At 37.0% G+C, this 21,805-nt stretch overlaps 1 protein-coding gene across 1 annotated transcript in view; it reads right to left on the minus strand.

Annotated features, from left to right (window-relative positions):
• The window catches only part of LOC150084631 (lysosomal-trafficking regulator-like), a 686,318-nt gene that overhangs the window by 359,149 nt on the left and 305,364 nt on the right, over positions 1–21,805 (minus strand). Inside the window, exons 15-16 of the mRNA XM_090376308.1 lie at positions 19,520–19,655; positions 17,939–18,122 (exon numbers count right to left, since the gene is read on the minus strand). Coding sequence (XP_090232434.1) covers positions 17,939–18,122; positions 19,520–19,655 — 320 coding nt within the window. The remainder of the gene's footprint in view (positions 1–17,938; positions 18,123–19,519; positions 19,656–21,805) is intronic.

Consider the following 21,805-nt stretch of genomic DNA (forward strand, 5'->3'; position numbering starts at 1 on the left):
GGATACTATGATGCAGTCACAAAAGAGCTGGATGCAGGGAATAACTTTGATATTTTATACTTGGATCTTAGAAAGGCTTTTGATGCTGTTGCACATGGAAGACTGCTGCACAAATTGGAGCAGCGTGGCATAGGAGGCATATTGCTGCTATGGATAAAGGAGTGGTTGAGGGGGAGAAGACAGAGGGTGCTAACCAATGGACACTGCTCATCGTGGACTAATGTTATTAGTGGAGTCCCTCAGGGTTCGGTGTTGGGTCCATTATTGTTTTTTTTATTTATAAATAATACTGATGATGGTATATCAAGCTTAATGTCCAAGTTTGCAGACGATACAAAGGCTGGCAGGGTTGTTAAGGACACTACTGATGCTATGCTGCTGCAACAGGATCTAGAAAGGTTGAGCAAATGGGCTGAGAGGTGGCAAATGAAGTTTAACATTCACAAATGTAAAGTACTACATATGGGAAACAGCAACACCAGAGCAACGTATCAACTTTGTGGTACTACACTGACAGTGGTAGAGAATGAAAAGGACCTGGAGGTAATTGTGCAGGCAGATATGAAGCTCTCTGAGCAGTGCAGACGGGCTGCAAGAGTAGCTCATGGTGTCTTGTCAATGATATACAGGAATTTTTATAGCAGAGATAAGGAAGTAATTATTCCCTTGTATAAGGCAATGGTCAGGCCACACCTTGAGTACGGTATACAGGTCTGGAGGCCTCATTTGAAGAAGGATGTAGAGCTGCTGGAAAGAGTACAGAAAAGGGCAACAAGATTAGTGAATGGAACAAAAGGTTGCTCTTACGAAGAAAGGCTTAAGTTTTGCAAATTACAGTGTCTGGAGACTAGGCACCGGTGAGGTGATCTGACAGAGGTGTATAAAGCCATGAATGGTTTGAGCATTCTGAACGGTGATGGGATTCTTCCTCTTGCTCAGAATAATCACCTGAGAGGGAATAAATTCAAATTGAGGAAAGACAGATGTAGGATAGATGTGCGGAAATTTGCCTTTAGCCAGCGGGTAGTTGGTTGGTGGAACAGACTTCCATCCCTTGTTGTGGAAGTTGATAGCCTAAATAAATTTAAGGCTCAGTTGGACAGGTATTTCGAACGGACGGGTGAAGGGGAAGACTTTTTTTTTTTTTTTTTTTGGCTGATGCTGCATAAGCTTGCTTTCTTGTGTCATATGCCTCTACTAATCCTAATGCTAATACTCCACCTATCCTTATTACAAAAAATATTCCCTATTTCCCTGACAATGGAGTCTCCTAATAAAACAATGTCCTTTTTAACCAGAGTTGTTTGCACTTGGTTTTTCTGTTTTGAGGCCCGAATAGGGTGTGCATCACTTGGTAGATTGCTGGAGTTTTGAGTCCCTGACGAGCTCCCAAATGCATTATTCTAGAGGGCAAGCACCCGTTTTTTCAGGGACTCAAATTGTTCCATCAGTGCACCAAATTGTAATTTAAGATCGGTACACTCCTTACATCGATCACAAAGAAAAGAATCCAAGGTGAGCTATGATTAGTCACCACGTCGACCTTGGAAAACATTCCACAGGTTCCGCAACGGATTAAATCATGACTCACCCGTGAATCGCCATCAGCTATTTCCGTGTGAGTCACGATACCCTGTGACGTGTTTAAGGCAAATCTCGTAACTACCATTATAAAATTAGCTAAATATCTATGAAAATTAACTTTAAAAAATTATATCTATAATATTATTAAATTCGAACCATTACAGGATAACCTATAACAAAATAATCCAACAATATCTAAATAAATCAAATATTTAAAAGCTACACTAATCAACAGTAATCCAATCCACTTAACTGAGGAGCCCTGACGAAATCGGCTCGAATGCCAACACTCCATTCGAGTTTTGGCATTCGAGCCGATATAAGCGATTAGATTAATTGCCTAAGGGGACATAAATTGAAATTGAGGAAAGACAGTTAAAGAATAGATGCGCGGAAATTTGCCTTCAGCCACAGGTGGTTGATTGCTGGAATAAACTTCGTCTGTCATGGAAGTTGACAACTTAAATAAATTCAAGGCAGAAGTAGACAAACATTTGGAGCAAATGGATGGGGGAAATGGGAAAGGTTTTTTTTTTTGGCTGATGCCGGAAAAGCTTGCTTTCTTGCATAATATGCCTCCACAAATGCTAATAAAACATCTGAGAATAACTTGTAATTTTTAAGAAATTAAAATTAAAGGCAAATTACACTCCACGCAAGCTGAAGAGCTAATTAAAAACAGTCTTTTATGACTTTGTGTCATAGATAGATTCATGATCAGCATCGCTGATAGAACTAGATGAGTGCCTAGGTTGCTCTAGGCACTCATCTAGGCACTGCAGGATAATCATCGCAGTCCATGTTAGCTCCTTTTTGCCCTTGGGGTTAGCTTTTCCTCCCAGGTTTCTGGCCCCACCAAAGGGAAGGCAGGAGCAGTGCACAAGGAGGCCAAGTGGTTACAAAAGTTAGTTGGTTACTAAATAAAGAAACACAGGGTGATTCACTACCAGTGCGACAAACTTGCAGGAGGTGTAGGGGGCACAAAGACGAATGAATCACATAGCATTGCAGGGTCCGAAATGCCTTCGTCATGCAGTAGAGGACGTTGAACGGGAGGTTGCGTGAACAGCGATCCCGCTGGAAGTCAGCATTTGCGAACCGGTTCCCGAGGCAGTAGGATGGACGAGTATTCAAACGTTAAACTGGCCTACATGCACCTCGCGTATGGAGCTGCGGACTGTAATGGACGCACCACTCTGCGCTTGTACCAGGAACATTTCCTGCACAGGCATGTTCCTCATCATACGATTTTCGCACGTGAACAGAAGGTTACGTGAGACTGGTTGTTTCACGAGAGGTACCATGAATCGAGAGCGAAAGACGAGGATGCCAGACAATGAGGAGAATGTCCTACGTCTTGCAGAAGGCAATCCGAGTACGAGTACTCGAGCGATAGGCCAACGATTGGGTATTCCCCAATCCACTGTATGGAGGATACTGTCAACAAACCAAATGAGTTCATACCATCTGCAACGCGTCCAATCATTGGAGCCTGCGGATTATCCACTCCGGAGGACTTTTGCTACTTGGTTTCTTCAACAGAAACGGTTCGCAAATGCTGACTTCCAGCGGGATCGCTGTTCATGTGACCTCCCGTTCAACATCCTCTACCGCATGACGAAGGCATTTCGGACCCTGCAATGCTATGCGATTCCGATTCATCTTTGGCCCCCTACACCTCCTGCAAGTTTGTCGCACTGGTAGTGAATCACCCTGTATATGTAAAACAGAAGAAAGGTGGATTTTCTTTCTTTGTTCTGACTTGGAGCTTTACTGAAGAACTGGTTTATAGATTAACAATAGTAAACGATATAACTTAAAATGAACTTTTATCACTGGCAAAAATCACTATTTAATTAGCAATGGGAACACTTGACATTGAATTCACTTGGCACCTGTGGTCTGAAAGGTGTCAAATTTTAAATAAATTTTGAAACATACCTAAAAAATGGAAGTAACTAATAATATCGAACATACATATAAGATTTGGAAATTATATGTATATTTGAAATATATGAAGTATGAAATTCACGCACTTATGGTCATTTAAATTGCAAAATAGAAGAGACATTTCTTTTGTAATTTTTAGCAAAATTAATACTTTTTTAAAACTGATATGAGCATACAGGCGTATGTGAAGCAGGAATTTAGTGAAGAAGTGAATTCAAGAAGTCCCACAAAACTTAGTTGGCTTTTCATACCAATTAAGAAATATTGTTCAAACTTAAAGCCTAAATGGATGTCACATGAACTAATGAGACATGTGGCAGAGAAGAAAATGCATGGGATACATACAAATTAACAGGTGACACAGAAACTTATGGTAGATAAGCTGGTCTGTAATCAAGTCACAAACGAGGTTAGGCAGGCAAAAGCAGATTACAAGAAATCTTTGGCCAAGGATGCAAAGAAAAACAGCAGAGTTCTTTATGTAAAAACTCTAGAAGGAAAGGGGTGAATCAGATTGGTCCCATTAATATCAATTTTTCAACTGTTGTTGATCCTGGTTAGATAATTAACAAACTGAATGAGTATTTTATATCTACATTTATATATTAGGAGTTATTCAGGGGATGGGGAATGCCAGAGGAGTATTAAACTCTGGCAGTGAGTTAAATGATTTTGTAATAACTCAGAGCAAAGTGGAGGAGAAATTGTTGAAGATAAACACAAGAAAAGCACCAGGAGTGGATGGAATCTATCCAGTTATATTATAGGAGGCAGAAAAGGAAGTATGCAAACCCTTAGCCAAAATCATGAGAGCTTCCTTGGACTCCGATGAAGTACCCATGGACTGGAGATGTGCAAATGTGACACCAATTCATAAATGAGAATCAAAGGGTGACAAGTAATTAGAGACCTGTTAGTTTCACTAACAGGTCTCTAATTACTTTAATTACTCTAATAATTAAAGTGTATCCCATCTCTACAAAACAAATTCTTTCTACCTACAAGTGTGGGCCATGCTGATAGAAATTTCCCCTCTAAAGCCTTTCAGAGGCCTTCAAGTCTTGAGTTAATCCACAAGGCTTTTAACATATAATTCCTCCTATCGTGCCTGGGCAGAACTGCAGACACAGACGTTGTGGCCTAGCTCGCGGCATTTCCTCAGCATGGTCCTGTATTTTTCCAACAAATCATCAGATCGTGTACATTTAATGTCATTAGTCCCCACATGAATAATAATATTCTCTTTACCCCCCTTAAAATCTGACAATCTGTTGGTGACATCATTAATAGTTGCTCCCGGCAGACATACCCTGGTTCTACTCGCTGCTGATGAGGCTAGTGGGAGCCAGACATGTTCAAAGCCACTAAGTGGATTTTCTTATTTATTGATTTGATATTGTTTTTCTAAAACTTTTGATTTAAATTTAGTAGTATAGCATTATTTTGTGATTTTTTGATTAATCTGGTGTATTTATTCTTTACTTGGCCTTGAAATTGTATAAAAGTATCAGTAAGGGTATCAAATCCACATGTTACAAGTTGCTTATAGACCTAGTCAGGATCGTTAGTTTATTCTGAATTGAGACAGCGAGATTTGGAAGTAAATTTACACTTCAGTGTCCATAGATTTACCGATCGTAGCTTGCCGGCCTTTGTTATATGATACAACGTATATCCAGAACAAAATAGCGTTAGTATAGTATATAATATAATATTGTCAATTAATCAGTAAAATCTATTAATTTTGTTAAACTTCATTGTCAATTAAATTGTACTTTTAACTAAATATATATAATGACTTTGATTACAAACGTAACATAATTAATTAATACATAACTTGATACGGAAGTTATATAAAGGGAACTCGTAGATAATACTTGATACTGAAAAATATATATAGCATTATAACTGTGTTCGGATACAAGTTTAGGGTTATAATTTTGTACTGAAATTGAAATTTTATTGAAATTAAATCGAAATCATGACTCAGACCAGAGCAGAAAAGCAAAAGGCTCAGGCTAATGGGAGTGCTATGACACAGAGGAGAACTGAGAGGGGCAGTTGCCCTCTGAATCACACCCTTCGAATTATGATCCAAACTAGAGCAGCAAAGAAACGTGCACAAAGTAGCAGGAGTGCTGTGGCTCAGGACTGGAGTGGGGGGGCAATTATCCAATGCATCACAGCCTAAAGAAATGTGCAACTTAAAATGCACTGCTTGCATGTTTGTGGAGCAATCGGGTACGGGATGTGATATTGCCATGGGGGATGTCTTTGTGTGTGCGCGATGCAAGGAGTGTGACGAAATCAGGTGACCACTCAGCGTTGTTATGGGCCTATATGAGAGCTTGAAGGACAGGGTGGATGCCCTCGAAGGATCTAAATTAAAGGACCCATCAAGCTCTCAGCTGCCCTCAACGCGAGAGCTTGCACTTGGTCATCACGCAACACAGCGTGATGACCACAACATAGACAGGATAGGAAGGTAGGAGGGGTTATGCTATTAGTTAAGAAACACAAAATCCAAGGAAGTGAAGCCAGTCGACATCGCTGGACAGTGCAGTGTCGAGTCAGTTTGGTGTGACATAAGCATTGGGAGATCAAAATTGGGAGTAGGAGTGTGCTATAGGCCTAATCACTCTGATGAGTATAATAAGAAACTATACAGGGAAATAGAGTGGGTCAGTAAATCAGAGTCTTATAATGGAGGATTTTAATTTCCCAGATATTGACTGGAATTTGTGGTTAGGTCACTCACTCATTCACTCACTCACTCACTCACACACACACACACACACACACACACACACACACACACACACACACACTAGCAAGGCTTTTGTGGCCTTATTGGATGATTGTTTTCTACATCAGCACGTTCGGGAGGCAACTGGAGAGAGTAATACTCTTGATCTGATTATCAGTAGTGATTCTTCATGCATTAAGAATCTGCAGATAAAGGAACCACTAGGTGGCAGTGATCACAGTGTGCTGAAGTGGGATTTACTCAAAGAGGTAACTACCAACAGGGGTAAAGGGAAGGGTTATTGCTTTCGTAAAGGCAACTACGATGGTCTGAGACAGAATTTAAATTCTATACCCTGAGACCAAATGATGATGTTACCAATAGCAAATTCAAAATGGGAAGCATTCAAAGAACTTATCTTGGAAGCTACTAGGCTTTACATACCAACTAAGAAATATTGTTCAAGGTTTAGGCCTCAATGGATGTCAGATGAACTAATGAGACACATGGCAGAGAAGAAAAATGCATGGGATACATATAAATTAACACGTGACACAGAAGCCTATGATAGATATAAGCTGGTCTGTAACCAAGTCACAAAGGAAGTTAGGCTGGCAAAGGATGCAACAAAAAACAGCAAACAGTTCTTTACTTATGTTAACTCTAGAAGGAAGGGGATGAATCAGATTGGTCCACTTGATATCAATGGTTCAACTGTTGATGATCTTGCTCAGGTAGCTAAGAAACTAAATGAATATTTTCCATCGATATTCACACATAAGGAGTTATTCAGCGAGGGGAATGTCAGAGGTGTATTCAACTCTGGGTAAGCTAGATAATCTTGTAATAACTGAGATTAAAGTGGAGGAGAAATTGTTGAAGATAAACACAAGAAAGGCACCTGGGGTGGATGGGATCTATCCAGTTATATTAAAGGAGGCAGCAAAGGAAGTAAGCAAACCCTTAGCCATAATTATGAGAGCTTCCTTGGAGCTCTCATAATATTAAAGGAGGCAGCAAAGGAAGTAAGCAAACCCTTAGCCATAATTATGAGAGCTTCCTTGAGGGGAGATACCCATAGATTGGAGATGTGCAAATGTGACCCCAATTCACAAAGGAGAATCAAAGGCTAACACAAGTAATTATAGACCTGTGAGTTTAACTTCTGTTCCATGAAAATTAATGGAGGCATTGGTTAAAGAAGTACTGCAGTATCAACTAGACAAGACTTCAGTTATAGCTCGGACACAGCATGGTTTTATTAAGGGGAAGTCTTGCCTGACCAATTTGATTGGATACTATGATGCAGTCACAAAAGAGCTGGATGCAGGGAATAACTTTGATATTTTATACTTGGATCTTAGAAAGGCTTTTGATGCTGTTGCACATGGAAGACTGCTGCACAAATTGGAGCAGCGTGGCATAGGAGGCATATTGCTGCTATGGATAAAGGAGTGGTTGAGGGGGAGAAGACAGAGGGTGCTAACCAATGGACACTGCTCATCGTGGACTAATGTTATTAGTGGAGTCCCTCAGGGTTCGGTGTTGGGTCCATTATTGTTTTTTTTATTTATAAATAATACTGATGATGGTATATCAAGCTTAATGTCCAAGTTTGCAGACGATACAAAGGCTGGCAGGGTTGTTAAGGACACTACTGATGCTATGCTGCTGCAACAGGATCTAGAAAGGTTGAGCAAATGGGCTGAGAGGTGGCAAATGAAGTTTAACATTCACAAATGTAAAGTACTACATATGGGAAACAGCAACACCAGAGCAACGTATCAACTTTGTGGTACTACACTGACAGTGGTAGAGAATGAAAAGGACCTGGAGGTAATTGTGCAGGCAGATATGAAGCTCTCTGAGCAGTGCAGACGGGCTGCAAGAGTAGCTCATGGTGTCTTGTCAATGATATACAGGAATTTTTATAGCAGAGATAAGGAAGTAATTATTCCCTTGTATAAGGCAATGGTCAGGCCACACCTTGAGTACGGTATACAGGTCTGGAGGCCTCATTTGAAGAAGGATGTAGAGCTGCTGGAAAGAGTACAGAAAAGGGCAACAAGATTAGTGAATGGAACAAAAGGTTGCTCTTACGAAGAAAGGCTTAAGTTTTGCAAATTACAGTGTCTGGAGACTAGGCACCGGTGAGGTGATCTGACAGAGGTGTATAAAGCCATGAATGGTTTGAGCATTCTGAACGGTGATGGGATTCTTCCTCTTGCTCAGAATAATCACCTGAGAGGGAATAAATTCAAATTGAGGAAAGACAGATGTAGGATAGATGTGCGGAAATTTGCCTTTAGCCAGCGGGTAGTTGGTTGGTGGAACAGACTTCCATCCCTTGTTGTGGAAGTTGATAGCCTAAATAAATTTAAGGCTCAGTTGGACAGGTATTTCGAACGGACGGGTGAAGGGGAAGACTTTTTTTTTTTTTTTTTTTTTGGCTGATGCTGCATAAGCTTGCTTTCTTGTGTCATATGCCTCTACTAATCCTAATGCTAATACTCCACCTATCCTTATTACAAAAAATATTCCCTATTTCCCTGACAATGGAGTCTCCTAATAAAACAATGTCCTTTTTAACCAGAGTTGTTTGCACTTGGTTTTTCTGTTTTGAGGCCCGAATAGGGTGTGCATCACTTGGTAGATTGCTGGAGTTTTGAGTCCCTGACGAGCTCCCAAATGCATTATTCTAGAGGGCAAGCACCCGTTTTTTCAGGGACTCAAATTGTTCCATCAGTGCACCAAATTGTAATTTAAGATCGGTACACTCCTTACATCGATCACAAAGAAAAGAATCCAAGGTGAGCTATGATTAGTCACCACGTCGACCTTGGAAAACATTCCACAGGTTCCGCAACGGATTAAATCATGACTCACCCGTGAATCGCCATCAGCTATTTCCGTGTGAGTCACGATACCCTGTGACGTGTTTAAGGCAAATCTCGTAACTACCATTATAAAATTAGCTAAATATCTATGAAAATTAACTTTAAAAAATTATATCTATAATATTATTAAATTCGAACCATTACAGGATAACCTATAACAAAATAATCCAACAATATCTAAATAAATCAAATATTTAAAAGCTACACTAATCAACAGTAATCCAATCCACTTAACTGAGGAGCCCTGACGAAATCGGCTCGAATGCCAACACTCCATTCGAGTTTTGGCATTCGAGCCGATATAAGCGATTAGATTAATTGCCTAAGGGGACATAAATTGAAATTGAGGAAAGACAGTTAAAGAATAGATGCGCGGAAATTTGCCTTCAGCCACAGGTGGTTGATTGCTGGAATAAACTTCGTCTGTCATGGAAGTTGACAACTTAAATAAATTCAAGGCAGAAGTAGACAAACATTTGGAGCAAATGGATGGGGGAAATGGGAAAGGTTTTTTTTTTTGGCTGATGCCGGAAAAGCTTGCTTTCTTGCATAATATGCCTCCACAAATGCTAATAAAACATCTGAGAATAACTTGTAATTTTTAAGAAATTAAAATTAAAGGCAAATTACACTCCACGCAAGCTGAAGAGCTAATTATATCACCAATTTCTATAGGCTATTCTGATTAATGAGTTCACATAAGCCTTCTTTATTATTAGCATTAAGTCTAGAGGCCATATTTTACTTAGTTTTAGAATTAATCCAATTCTGACTGTTTTTTAGATGCATTCTGTTTATGCAGACCCAATTTTACTTTATTCTTTATCTTTTTTGGAAAAAAGGATATTATGCATGAATTTCTTCATGAATGAATTTTACTTCTGCATGAATTTCTAAAATGATTTCATCAGGATTGGTCACAACATTAATCTCCATGTCTGTAGAATATTGCAAAGCCATTTTTGTTGTATATGCTCTTCTCTTCAGTTTTACAATTTCTAGGAGGGATATAAGGCTTGTAGGTAGCATAACCAGAGTGTTACTGGCTTGACTGATGCCATGTTCTTTAAGCGACTGCTGGGAATTCAATAAGACAGGCCAAACCCAATCTGCAAGAGATATGCTTGGATATACAAACACTTCTGTTTGTGTTTCTGTTGAATGATACTTCTTGGTTGCAACTGCATACGACCACTTGGGTTCACACCTCTAAAATTTGTTTCCTTGCTTCTTGATAGGTTACTTTGTTCTGTCTTATATTTCTGGATTTTCATTCCAGTTTACCAAAGCTCACAATCTTTTGAATAAGACTACAATTTGTGCCGTACCGTCTGCTTGTGTATATTCTTTATATCCACATTTGGGCCGCACAATATCACATTTCAAATTTCGCTAAATGCTATATTTGTTTACTTACATTAGGCCTAATACAAGGGTATTTTTAAGTCTATTTCAGTCTTGTGTTTTTTGGGTTAAGATGTAATCATGCCCTTAGTATCACTGACTTCATTGCTGCATTAAGAAGTGATGCACATTTCTCCTTTTTATATCACCACATTTTATAAATTTGTACCAAAGAATGAAATGGTACAAATTTATAAATTTGTATCGTTTCATTCTTTCTTACAAAAATTTTAATTAATTTACATTTTACTAATTATACGATGACTTTTAGTTTATAAAGTCTGAAGTAGAATGCTATATATTTTTTCCTCACCAGAGGATTTATATGCAGCTATTTATATTTGTATCTGCAAATTTTCACTAATTTTTATACAGCTAAAAGTGTTTCTTCATTGTGTCATATTGTGGGAGAAACACATCACAAATTCAACCCATACTGGGTTGAGGGATTATCACAACGCTATGTTCTTTCTTTGCCAGCTGTTGTGACTTGTTGCTTTCCTTCTGAAGAAATGGGGTATCAATAGCTGAATTTCTCCTATTTCTTCAAATATTTTAATTTATTTTTATATACAATGTATAATTTTTACCAACACTTTATAAGGTGGACTTTATTTTTTTGCTTCTCCAAATTTACCATTCCAGTTTATGAACTTTAAGATGTTAAACAAGACAAACCAACTCTAACACTCACTCTTAGAGTATTTTACCTATGAAATTTATTGCATTCTTCTGTATTTCATCATTTCATATAAAAGTGGATTCTTATTTTACAATTTTTAATTTCTAAAAATTAGCTTTATTATTGTTAAACTCTGAGAAAACAGAAATCGGGGCGATTTTTTTTTTTTTTTTTTTTTGCATTTGAAAGAATTTTGCATATATTTAACCCGTGCCTCCAAAAGGGCTTTTAAGTCTTAATGCAGGATGAATTTCATAAATTTGATAAAATAAAGTTCATTAATAAAATAAGAGATCAATCTATATTACATCAGATTGCAGTGATTAATGGCAAAATGTGAACAGAATTAGTGCAGAAGAAAGGATGGATGATACATTGATGATAAACTTGAATATATATTTTTTTTCCCTCTTAAGTACTACAAATTAGTATATTAGTTGTTTGTTTGTTTGTTATTTAGGAGCATTAGCAACAAAGGCCATATTACTCCGGGAATATGAGGTGGTCATTCCCTTGATCTTTCCGCATCCTCCGTATTTGGTGGTGACGGGCTCAAACCCTGGTCTAATCAAGAAGCGTGTGCTACGCACTGCTGCTCCTTCCCACCTGGCTACGGAGATGCCGAGTATATTAGTATCAGCAAATTTATGCAAGGAAGTTTGTGAAACCACAAACATGAAAGGTATCAAAACCTATATAGCATTTAGTACTGTACACGGGCTGAAGGAGTGGGGGAGGAGGGAGCGGGATGCTGGAAACCTTTTTCTGGAAACTAAACAGGGGTTTTACCACTTCGAGCCTCGAATAAGCAAAGTAGTTGTATTGCATTGGTTGATGACAGTGATCTACCACATAGTGTTAGGAGGTATTAGTATTATATTAAAGTATTATATTATTAGAAATACACTGGTGGGCAAAACTTAAGGACCAACACAATTTCTAAAGGTTACAACCACAACATTTTTTATTTACTTAAGATACTCATTACTGATTAGAGTAGATTCAGTCTCAACAGCAATTCTGGATGTCAGCTAATCTGGCGAGGGGTTGGCACACGGTATCACCCCCGCAAACATCACTGAAAGGGATCAATGTGGCAGTCGAGGTGTTCTCATTTGAGGAGGCATTATCTTGGATGGAAGGCAGTACTGTACTGAGATAATCCTTCCCCATGTGTGTCCATTCCGAGGTGCCATTGGCCCAGAGTTCGTGTTTAGGGATGATAACAGCACACCCAATCACACTGCAGCTGTTACATGCTTTTGGAAAGTGAGGACATTGTTCATATGGATTGGCCTGCCCGTTTCCCCCGATCTAAATCCCATCGAACACATATGGGATGCGCTGGGGAGATGCTTAGCGGCACATCCACATCCACATCCACCAGAAAACGTTCACCAGTTGAAGATAGCACTGACAGAGGAATGGACGAAGTTACTGTAAGAACTTATCAACAACTCTAATGTCAATGCAAAGCCTGCATTGACATTAGAGGTGGCCATATCTCCTACTGAGGACCACCTCTTCCCTTTGTTCCATCTTTGGCAGTGATGCATCTGTATCATGGCAGCCACTGCTATGTTGCTATTTTTGAATAAAGTCCCTCTGTACCGTTTTGTTTCCATTGTGGTGTCGGTGTTATTTTCTTCTTTGTTTCTGTACCTCGTGAGGTTCCTTTGGTATGCTTTTGCCATATCCAGGCCACTCCTATGAGAAGCTACAGGTGAAAACCTGACTGGTCCTTAAATTTTACACACCAGCGTATAATAATAATTATTATTATATTATATTAGTACTAGTAGTACCATGTATGGGTTGAAGGAGATGGGCTGGGGGGTATACTAGAAACTTTGCTCTGGAGACTAAATATGGGATTCACCAATTCAAGCTTCCAATAAACAAAGTGGATGAGAATCATCGTCCACCATTGCCTACTACGTGTTATTATTAATACTAGTAAGTATTAGTAATATATTAGTATTATATTATAGTACTGTATTATTAGTGGTTGTTTTAAATTAGCATCAGTAGTGGTACTAGTCAGTATTTAGTACTAGTAGCACAGTGCAAGGGTTGAAGTAGATATAAGAGGGAATACTGGAAACGTTGCTCTGGAGACTAAAGATGGGTTTCACCAATTCATGCCTGTGTAACACCAGGCCAAACATAAATGAAATAAATCAGCCAATTTTAAATTAATTAAAATATAAAATGAAATCAAATATAATAACCAATAACATCTTCAATCCTTTCATTTACCTATTTCTTTCAAGTATTTATTCAATCTGTCCTTAAATATAGATAAGCTTCAAATCTACACAAAAGGAGGCAGGAGTTTATTTCGACAGTCAATCACTTTTTAACTAAAGGAAATTTTCTGGCCATCCAATCTCTAATTATCTCCTCTCAATTTAAATTTTTTATCCCCTTGTATATGCCACATGAATAAGACAAAATTCCCTCCACATTACTTTATTTATTACTCAAATCTTTCAAGGACTTAAACACCTTGAAGTTACCCCATAGAAACCTGGTTTCCAACCACTGTAATTTACAAAATGATAAGAATACCCCTTTGTGCCCTTAAGAAGTCTCATTGCTCTTCTCTCTGTATCCTTTCCAACAGGTTCTCATCTTTCCTAAAATGTGGCTCCAAGCCTATATGTAGTATTTAAGAAGAAGCTTAACCAAATGAAATAATCACCTCTTCATTTCTACTAGCAAAGCTCTTATATATCAAGGAATTGGAAATAAAGTTAACCAAAAGAAGAACCTGACTATAAATAATGTACCAATAGGTAGTGTACAAAGGGAAAGAAACAAAGGTATGTCACTTTAATGGACAGAAATCTAGGAGTGTGATGTGCCAGATGGCACAATGTATATACAAGAAAAAGATACTGATACATTTTTTTTAATTTTTTACAGGAGCCACATGTATATAAAATACATGGACTGGATTTCCCAATGAGATAGAGAATGATTCATCATAATATTGAAAACTGTTCTGTAGAAATTACAGTGAGAGACAAGCCATGAATTAACAGTGACTAAAATTGGAATTTTAATTTATAGCCATAGTATATGTGTATTGCATTTTCAGAGATTTATATACAGTGAATTAACAGTGCCTAAAACTGAATCTTTACGTTATAGCCATGATATATGTATAAAGTATTCTGGGAGATCAAAAGTCAATAACTAGAAAGATATGAATGTCTATTGTTCTATATGGTACAGAGGAAACACAGATGTGAGAGAGAGAGAGAGAGAGAGAGAGAGAGAGATTTAACAATCACAGAGATGTGACTATTTGAATAGTATAGTCAATGAGCCATGTGAGTTGATTTCATTTGACAATACTCAAGGGGGGAAACTAACACTAATGTTACTATTGCTTTCTCTGGATTGTTGTTGTTATTTGGTTTTTAGGAGCATCAGCAACTAAGGCCATATTGCTCCGGGATATGCGGTGGTCATTCCCTGACCTTTCCGCATCCTCCGTATTTGGTGGTGACGGGCTCGAACCCCGGTCTAATCAAAAAGTGTGTGCTATGCACTGCTGCTCCTTCTCACCTGGCTACGGAGGCACTTTTCTCTGGATTACTATAATACATAATTGAATGGAAAGAAGAAGAAGAATGGGCATTAGTGATCAGAGATGCTTGCTGTATTGTTTGGCAGAACACAAAGATAGATTTATAGTCAGTGGGGTCCTGGGCAATGTCCTTTTTTGGGGGATGTCTATTCGTTCACATAAAGGTGATTATATCCAAAAATGAGATAAGGCTAAATACATAATTAATTGATTAATGATATGCATTATAAATTAAAACATGTTATTAATTAATATATACAAGAAATGTGTTAATGAATAAATAATCATAATAATGAATGTATAAAAATAAGTTAATAAATAATAGTATTTATATTCAAACCCCACAAAAAGGAAACATCAGGCAATTTTATTTTGACTACTATGTTATTAAACTGATTTTTTTTGTTTTTAATTAATGGTTTATGTATAGAGTAGTAGAATTTCTTGTTTTTGACAGCCAATAATATTCAAAATAAAAGAAATTTTGCTATGTAATTGGAAATGCAAAAGGAAACTCACTCTCTCCTATTTCTCTAATAAGGTGCTTACAACAGAAAACAAGGTTGACTAGAGCCAATGCCCAGGTAGGGAATATGTTTTAATCTTTGCCAATGACTGTGGACATGTAGATAGCAGTTGACCAGCGCGACTTCTTCGTACAGTAAAGGCTTTACAGGCAACACTAAATTGTGGAATGCTCTTAAGAATTAAACCCTTTAGCTATAAAAAGCTAAAGTGATTAATTGTTAATCATTTTAGCTCTTAATTTGCGCTTTCTACAGCATCAGCTCTATTACCTAAAGGCCAGAGGTGAGAACAATGCATACCCAGGTCTCTCGAAATTAGTTTGTTATATGAAAATTTTCTTCATTATACGGAAACTATTTTCAATGTAATGACCAAGGGGAAATCAAAAGTTCACTACATAGAAAAATTTGCTATATGGAAGTTCGTTAAAGAGAGGTCCAACTGTATTCACATACAAAGATTTTCCCTGCTGATCATAACAAAATCACATACAGCAATGTCTACAAATGCATTATGTCTTAGCTGAAAAATAGCCAATAGACTTATTTATTAGACAAAAAAAAAAAAAAAAAAAAAACTTTAGTTTACTGTACTCAGTAAACTTTCAGTATAATGAAAGTTTTTGCAGTATAATGTAAGTTCTTTCAGTATAATTAAAGTGCATGCACGCACGCACATCTGTCTGTCTGTCTCCATGCACACCTGGCTTCATTATTCTTATCAAAAACAGACATGGAATCATCCGGATTTTTTTTTTTTTTTTTTTTAATTCTGCAAGATTCTACACACACAATCAATGTTTTTCATCACTCTTTACTCTCTTCCATTTCTTTGACTTTCCCTATTGTTTTAAGACAGACAGACAGAAAAGTTAATCAAATTCAAAATTTATCAATATTTGATTATTTTTCTCGGCTTTCAAATTTCTTTCCAAGCATTACTGATGTATCTCATTTTCAGAATTTTGGCTTCAAAAATAAAAACAAAAATGTAAAACAAAGAGAGAAATAAGCACATTTTATATTTCCAGAACCTAAAGATGAACAAACTATTTTCGTCAAGAGCTTTCAATTACTAATCACTGTAATTAGTTGATTTAAATCACATGCTATGCACAACTAAGGCATTGCCTCAGTTGTTTGACAAAGTTTGACAAAGTATTTGTCAAACTTAGAATGCTACCAAGTGCATCAATCTTATATTATGGAGGCACATTACCTTGGGTTATCTAGGTATTTGCACTACTCAATATAAATAAAAGGCATTTCTCCACTGGCCCTAAAATGCTCCTGTTTTAAAAAATCAACACTATCAAGCAACTCAAATATTGAAGATATTTCTCATTACTTTTCTTTACAAATAGGTCGTCGGATCAACCACTCATGGTACCTACTTCCCCACCAATGAGACTTCAAAATGGGCCAAAATAATGGTAAAAAATCCATTGGTCACGAGACAAACCAGGATTATGAGATTGAAATATATGGCCTCTTCATTTTCAGGCCATGCTTTTGCACTTCATGCCTATAATCTCTTTCCTATCTGCAAACTGTTTGTTACTCTTTATCAAAGCCCTTAAGCGATTCAGTTTTTTTTTCCTATCCCGACATTAAAATTCCAGTAGAGACACATCAATCACAAGCTACTAGTACTACGTGCTGAGAGTTTTTGAGATTGTTGGAGTTTGAGGTGTGGCTCTGTTTTCTTTTAAATGGCCCTCTTTACTCCTAAAGTCTCATTCCTCTTTCCATTTATTCTGCTTCTGTTCTACTTTTGGAAGCCTAACAGGGTGAAACAAGTGTTTCATCCCTGAACATAATGGGATAAAATTAGTGAGAGATCGATTGGTCATGAGATAAAAGATTGTAAGATTGAAAGAGTTTGGCATCTTCTGCTTTATTCCATGTTATCCTTTAATCTTTCACTTTAATTTTAGCTACAGTAAACATCTTCTATTCTTCTTCAATATAGGGGCACCTTGGAGAGTGAAAGGAGATCTTTCACATTAACTACAACAGTCTGGAGAAGGGTATACATTTGAAATAAATAGCCATGTACTTCTCCACTAGAGCAGTGTTTTAGTTTACTCAATTCCACCTACAAACAGAAGCCTTGTCCTACCTTCACTGAATTACATTACTGAATGCTGCCACCATTGCTTATTACAGTTTTCTTTAAAGTCACACAACTTATAAACTCCTGAAATAGCTGGTGGTATTCTTATGAATGGTGAAAATAAATAAAACATTTGAGAGCATTCTTAGGGAAAACTCCCATATTAATCCATTACAAATAAAGCACTATTAAGAATCACTAGAGATGCTATTGTGGATGGTGAAACAAATTTTTTGGCACTCTCACAAATAAGCATAACTCAAAGCATTACTGTAGACACTCGCTGTAAACATTAGACATTGTCTATCTCATGAATTATGGCAATATATATCACAATAACTGCACAAGAGAGAAAAGAGAGAAAGGCATTAATCACTTCAAATCAGATATACTGAATAATTTTAATAAATGGCTATTAAAAATAACTTATATACCTTTAAAAAGCATGAAATTTCCCAAGCAACATTCTGTTTTAAAGTTCTGAAAAGAAGACAATGTCATACCCTCACAGAATGACTGACCATAGAGGACAAAAGAAAGCTGATGTTTTTCCACAGAAAAACCATCACATGGCATCTTCACAATTTCTTTCTGACAGCCATTTACAACAACTTCCATCTAAAACAAAAAGTAAAAGGAAAAAAAATATATATATATATTTTAACAAATCAAAAATAAACTAATAAGTAGCAGGTGTGTTCAAAACATTCAGGGATTGCATTAATATCTGGGAAATGATGAAGCTTGCCAGGTATTTGGATGGATCTTTTTCAAGGTATTCTCTTTGACAATGTATGCACTGCTTGCAATGCTTCTGCAACTTCTGGAAGCATTCTCAACAGGCTTCTTCTGGAATTGGTAACAGCTCTTGTGTTGCACTCTGAATAATTTCCTGTCTTTGCAAATTTGTGATGTTTTATGTGTATTTCAAGATTAGGAGAAAAAAAAAATCATATGGAGCTAAATCCAATAAGTACAACAGATGGGATCCACAGTAATGGAGTGCTTCACAAAAAATTCTTGAATGGAAATTGCCAAGTATGCAGGGCTTGTAATGATCTAATAGGAAATTCCCCAAAGTCTACTTACCAGCCATTTTCTATGAATGGCACTGTGCAATTACAGTAGAACTGTTTCGCAGTATTTCTGGGTAACTGTTTGACTATGTGGGACAAACTCATAATGAACAATGCCCTAGGATCAAAAAATACAAAAACCTGATCTTCACATTTGATCAATATGAGTTGACTTTTTTTTAAGCCCCTGAAGAAAACAGCCTTCCAAAGAAAGGAAGGCCTTTGTTTCTGGGTGGCAGCTGCACACCCCCATGTTTTATCACAAGTAACAACAAAATAAAAAGAGGGTCAGCAGTAGCACATTGATAGAGATCCTGTCATACAAGAACTCACCACTCTTTGTAATCATCAGTGAGGATGCAAGGCCCAAATTTGGATGAAAGAGATCACATTCCCAAATCTTGTCAAAATCGACATATCCGATAAGAAATATCAATTTCTCTGGATACTGAACGGTGGCCAGAGTGAGGATCATCCCTTGAAGCCACCCTCTTAAAACCTTATGAACCACTGAAAAGTCTTCAAATGATATACGATATTACTCCAAAAGCTGCTTTTAACATTTTGTGGATTTCTATTACACCTTCCCCTAATTTGAAACAAAGCATGATACAAATTCACTACTCAGTAAAATCACTCATTTTAAAATGTAACAAAACACTCAAAATAACTATACAGCATGTACAAATTCAAACTCACTGTAGGTCAGTAGATTGCCATTGTGCTACTGTCTAGATGAGTCAATGAACATGCCACAACAACTCACATCTCTCTATGATGCCATAATTTCAAGATACAAAGTCAGTGTACAAATTTAAGATCACACCTCATACAAACAAAGAGCACTTTTTTCAGTGTTGGAAAAGGCCTATGCTGGATAATTTGAATAATATATTCTTCTAAGGTGTAAAATGGAAAATTAAGGTTGCTATCACGTACCTCAAACATTGTGCAGCTATTTGTTTTAAATTGCTTAACATTTAATGTTAAGTATTGCCAGCATCTGGAATGAATTTCCACAGTGCAAGTTTGTTCTGCAAGACAAGTGAAACTGCTCTGGGTATAGGTAGTTACTCTAAAAAAAAAAAAAAAAAAATTTCATGTTAATATGAAATATTTCATTTAAAAAAAATTATCATGTCATACATACTACATGTTAAAAGAATATTCAGAACAATGCGATTTTGCATGTTTATCACCAATTTTCTATAAATGTTTCCCAGAATAGCATGATAATCATAAATTAGATATTTTGGATATTTCTATGAATCAACTACTTTTGTCATTGTGCACTCCTTCATATGGTCGTCTAGTTATTTTGGTGCTACTCTTTATATCGTGTATTGTATTTGTACTAGTGTGTGTTCACAGACTGAGCTGTGTGTTATATAGACAAAAATACCCAGAATAACTCAAGGTGGAGTGGGCAGAGAGGACTACTCTACTGTCTGATATCAGCTAATACCATTCATGTTTCAAAAGGTCTTTTAGAATACCTCCAGTTCTCTAACAGAATTTAAACCCAGACCAAACCAAATTTCATTCCAGATGCTGGAGTCACAGAGGACTCCAAATGAGCATGTCATTTACATGTGGATTTAGTATTCTTGGAACTGGTAATCAACAATTGTTTTTGAGTTTTTGATTGGAGATTAATAACACAAGGGGGGGTTAAGGCCTAAAGGTGTCTGTCAAATGCAAATCCCTTTAAAATCAGATTATCAGCAGCACATCAATGGAAAATAAACACAGGAATAAAGTTCGATCTCTAAGAAAGAGAAAACAGCTCTGCAAAATTTGCTGTATTTCCTAGATGCAGCATTGGAGGAGACTGTTGGTTTGCAAGAATCTAAAAAGTGCTAGACCTGATATGTGAGTAAGGAGAACAGTCAATGAAGATATGTTTGACATTAAGTAGGTTTACATAAAGTGTACTGAAGATGACTTTTGCCCATAAGTATATGGAGATGAGTATGATATCTGTGGCCAATGTGCAAAAGTTCTAGTACCACTTCATCTCGTCTGTTTCAGTGGGAACTAGTAATCTATTTTTGTGAGGTTCAGTTTTAATTTCACAGAGTTTATTACAAACCTGTTCTCTCCACATCTGTGTCCATTCAAGATCATGCTTTTTGGATTATGAAAATCCATAGGAAACTAGAGAAGAAGATTGAGACAAATTGTCTCAATCTTCTTCTCTTTTTTTTTTTTTTTATAGCTGCAAATTTGGCTTTTTAATTTCCTAGAATACCACAGTCCTGATGTCTTTCAAGACTGGATGAGAAGAGGACAGATTATTTATAACAGCTGATGTTCCACTGAAGTAATCTATAATAATTACGGCAGGCCATAAGTAAAGACAGAAGGTTTTATCAAGACCATATGGATTACATACAACTCAGCTATCAGCATGCTATATTCCAGGGACAGTGAAATACTGTCTGCAAAGGAAAGAAAAATGATTGCTACACCTACATGATAGTCAGATCTCACACCATCCATGTATACTGAAATATAGACATTATGTAGCTGTTAGAAACTATGGGCTAACAAACTATTCTGACATAAGCACTGTGAAAGCAAAAATAAGACTAGGAGTGTGTTATAGGCCTAATGACTCAAATGAGTACAATGAACAATTGTACAGAGAAACAGAGTGGGCTAGTAAATCAGATTATCTTATATAATGGGGGATTTTAACTTCCCAGATAGTGACTGGAACTTGTGGATTGGTCACTCACACTAGTAAGACTTTTGTGGATTTATTGGATGATTGTTTTTTTTGCAGCAGCATGTTTGAGAGGCAACCACAGAGGGTAATACCCTTGATCTGGTTATCAGCAGTGGTCATTCGTGTATTAAGAATTTGCAGATAAAGGAACTACTAGATGGCAGTGATCAGTGTACTGATGTGGGATTTACTTAAAGATATAATTACCATCACGGGTAAAGGAAAGGGTTTTTGCTTCCGTGTCTGAGTGGTCTCAGACAGTTTTTAAATTCTGTACAGTGGGATCAATTGACAATGTTACCAAGAGTAAATTATAAGTGGGAAGCATTCAAGGAATTAATCGTGAATGCTACTAAAAGTTTCATACCTATTAAGAAATATTGTTCAAGGTTTAGGCCTAAATGGTTATCAAATGAACTAATGAGACTCTTAACAGAGAAGAAAAATGCATGGGATGCATAAAAATTATCAAGCGACTTGGAAGCCTATGGCAG

This window comes from Mastigoproctus giganteus, chromosome 6 (assembly GCF_048544385.1).
Source record: "Mastigoproctus giganteus isolate SK-2022 chromosome 6, ASM4854438v1, whole genome shotgun sequence".
In the NCBI taxonomy this organism is placed as follows: Eukaryota; Metazoa; Arthropoda; class Arachnida; order Uropygi; family Thelyphonidae; genus Mastigoproctus; species Mastigoproctus giganteus.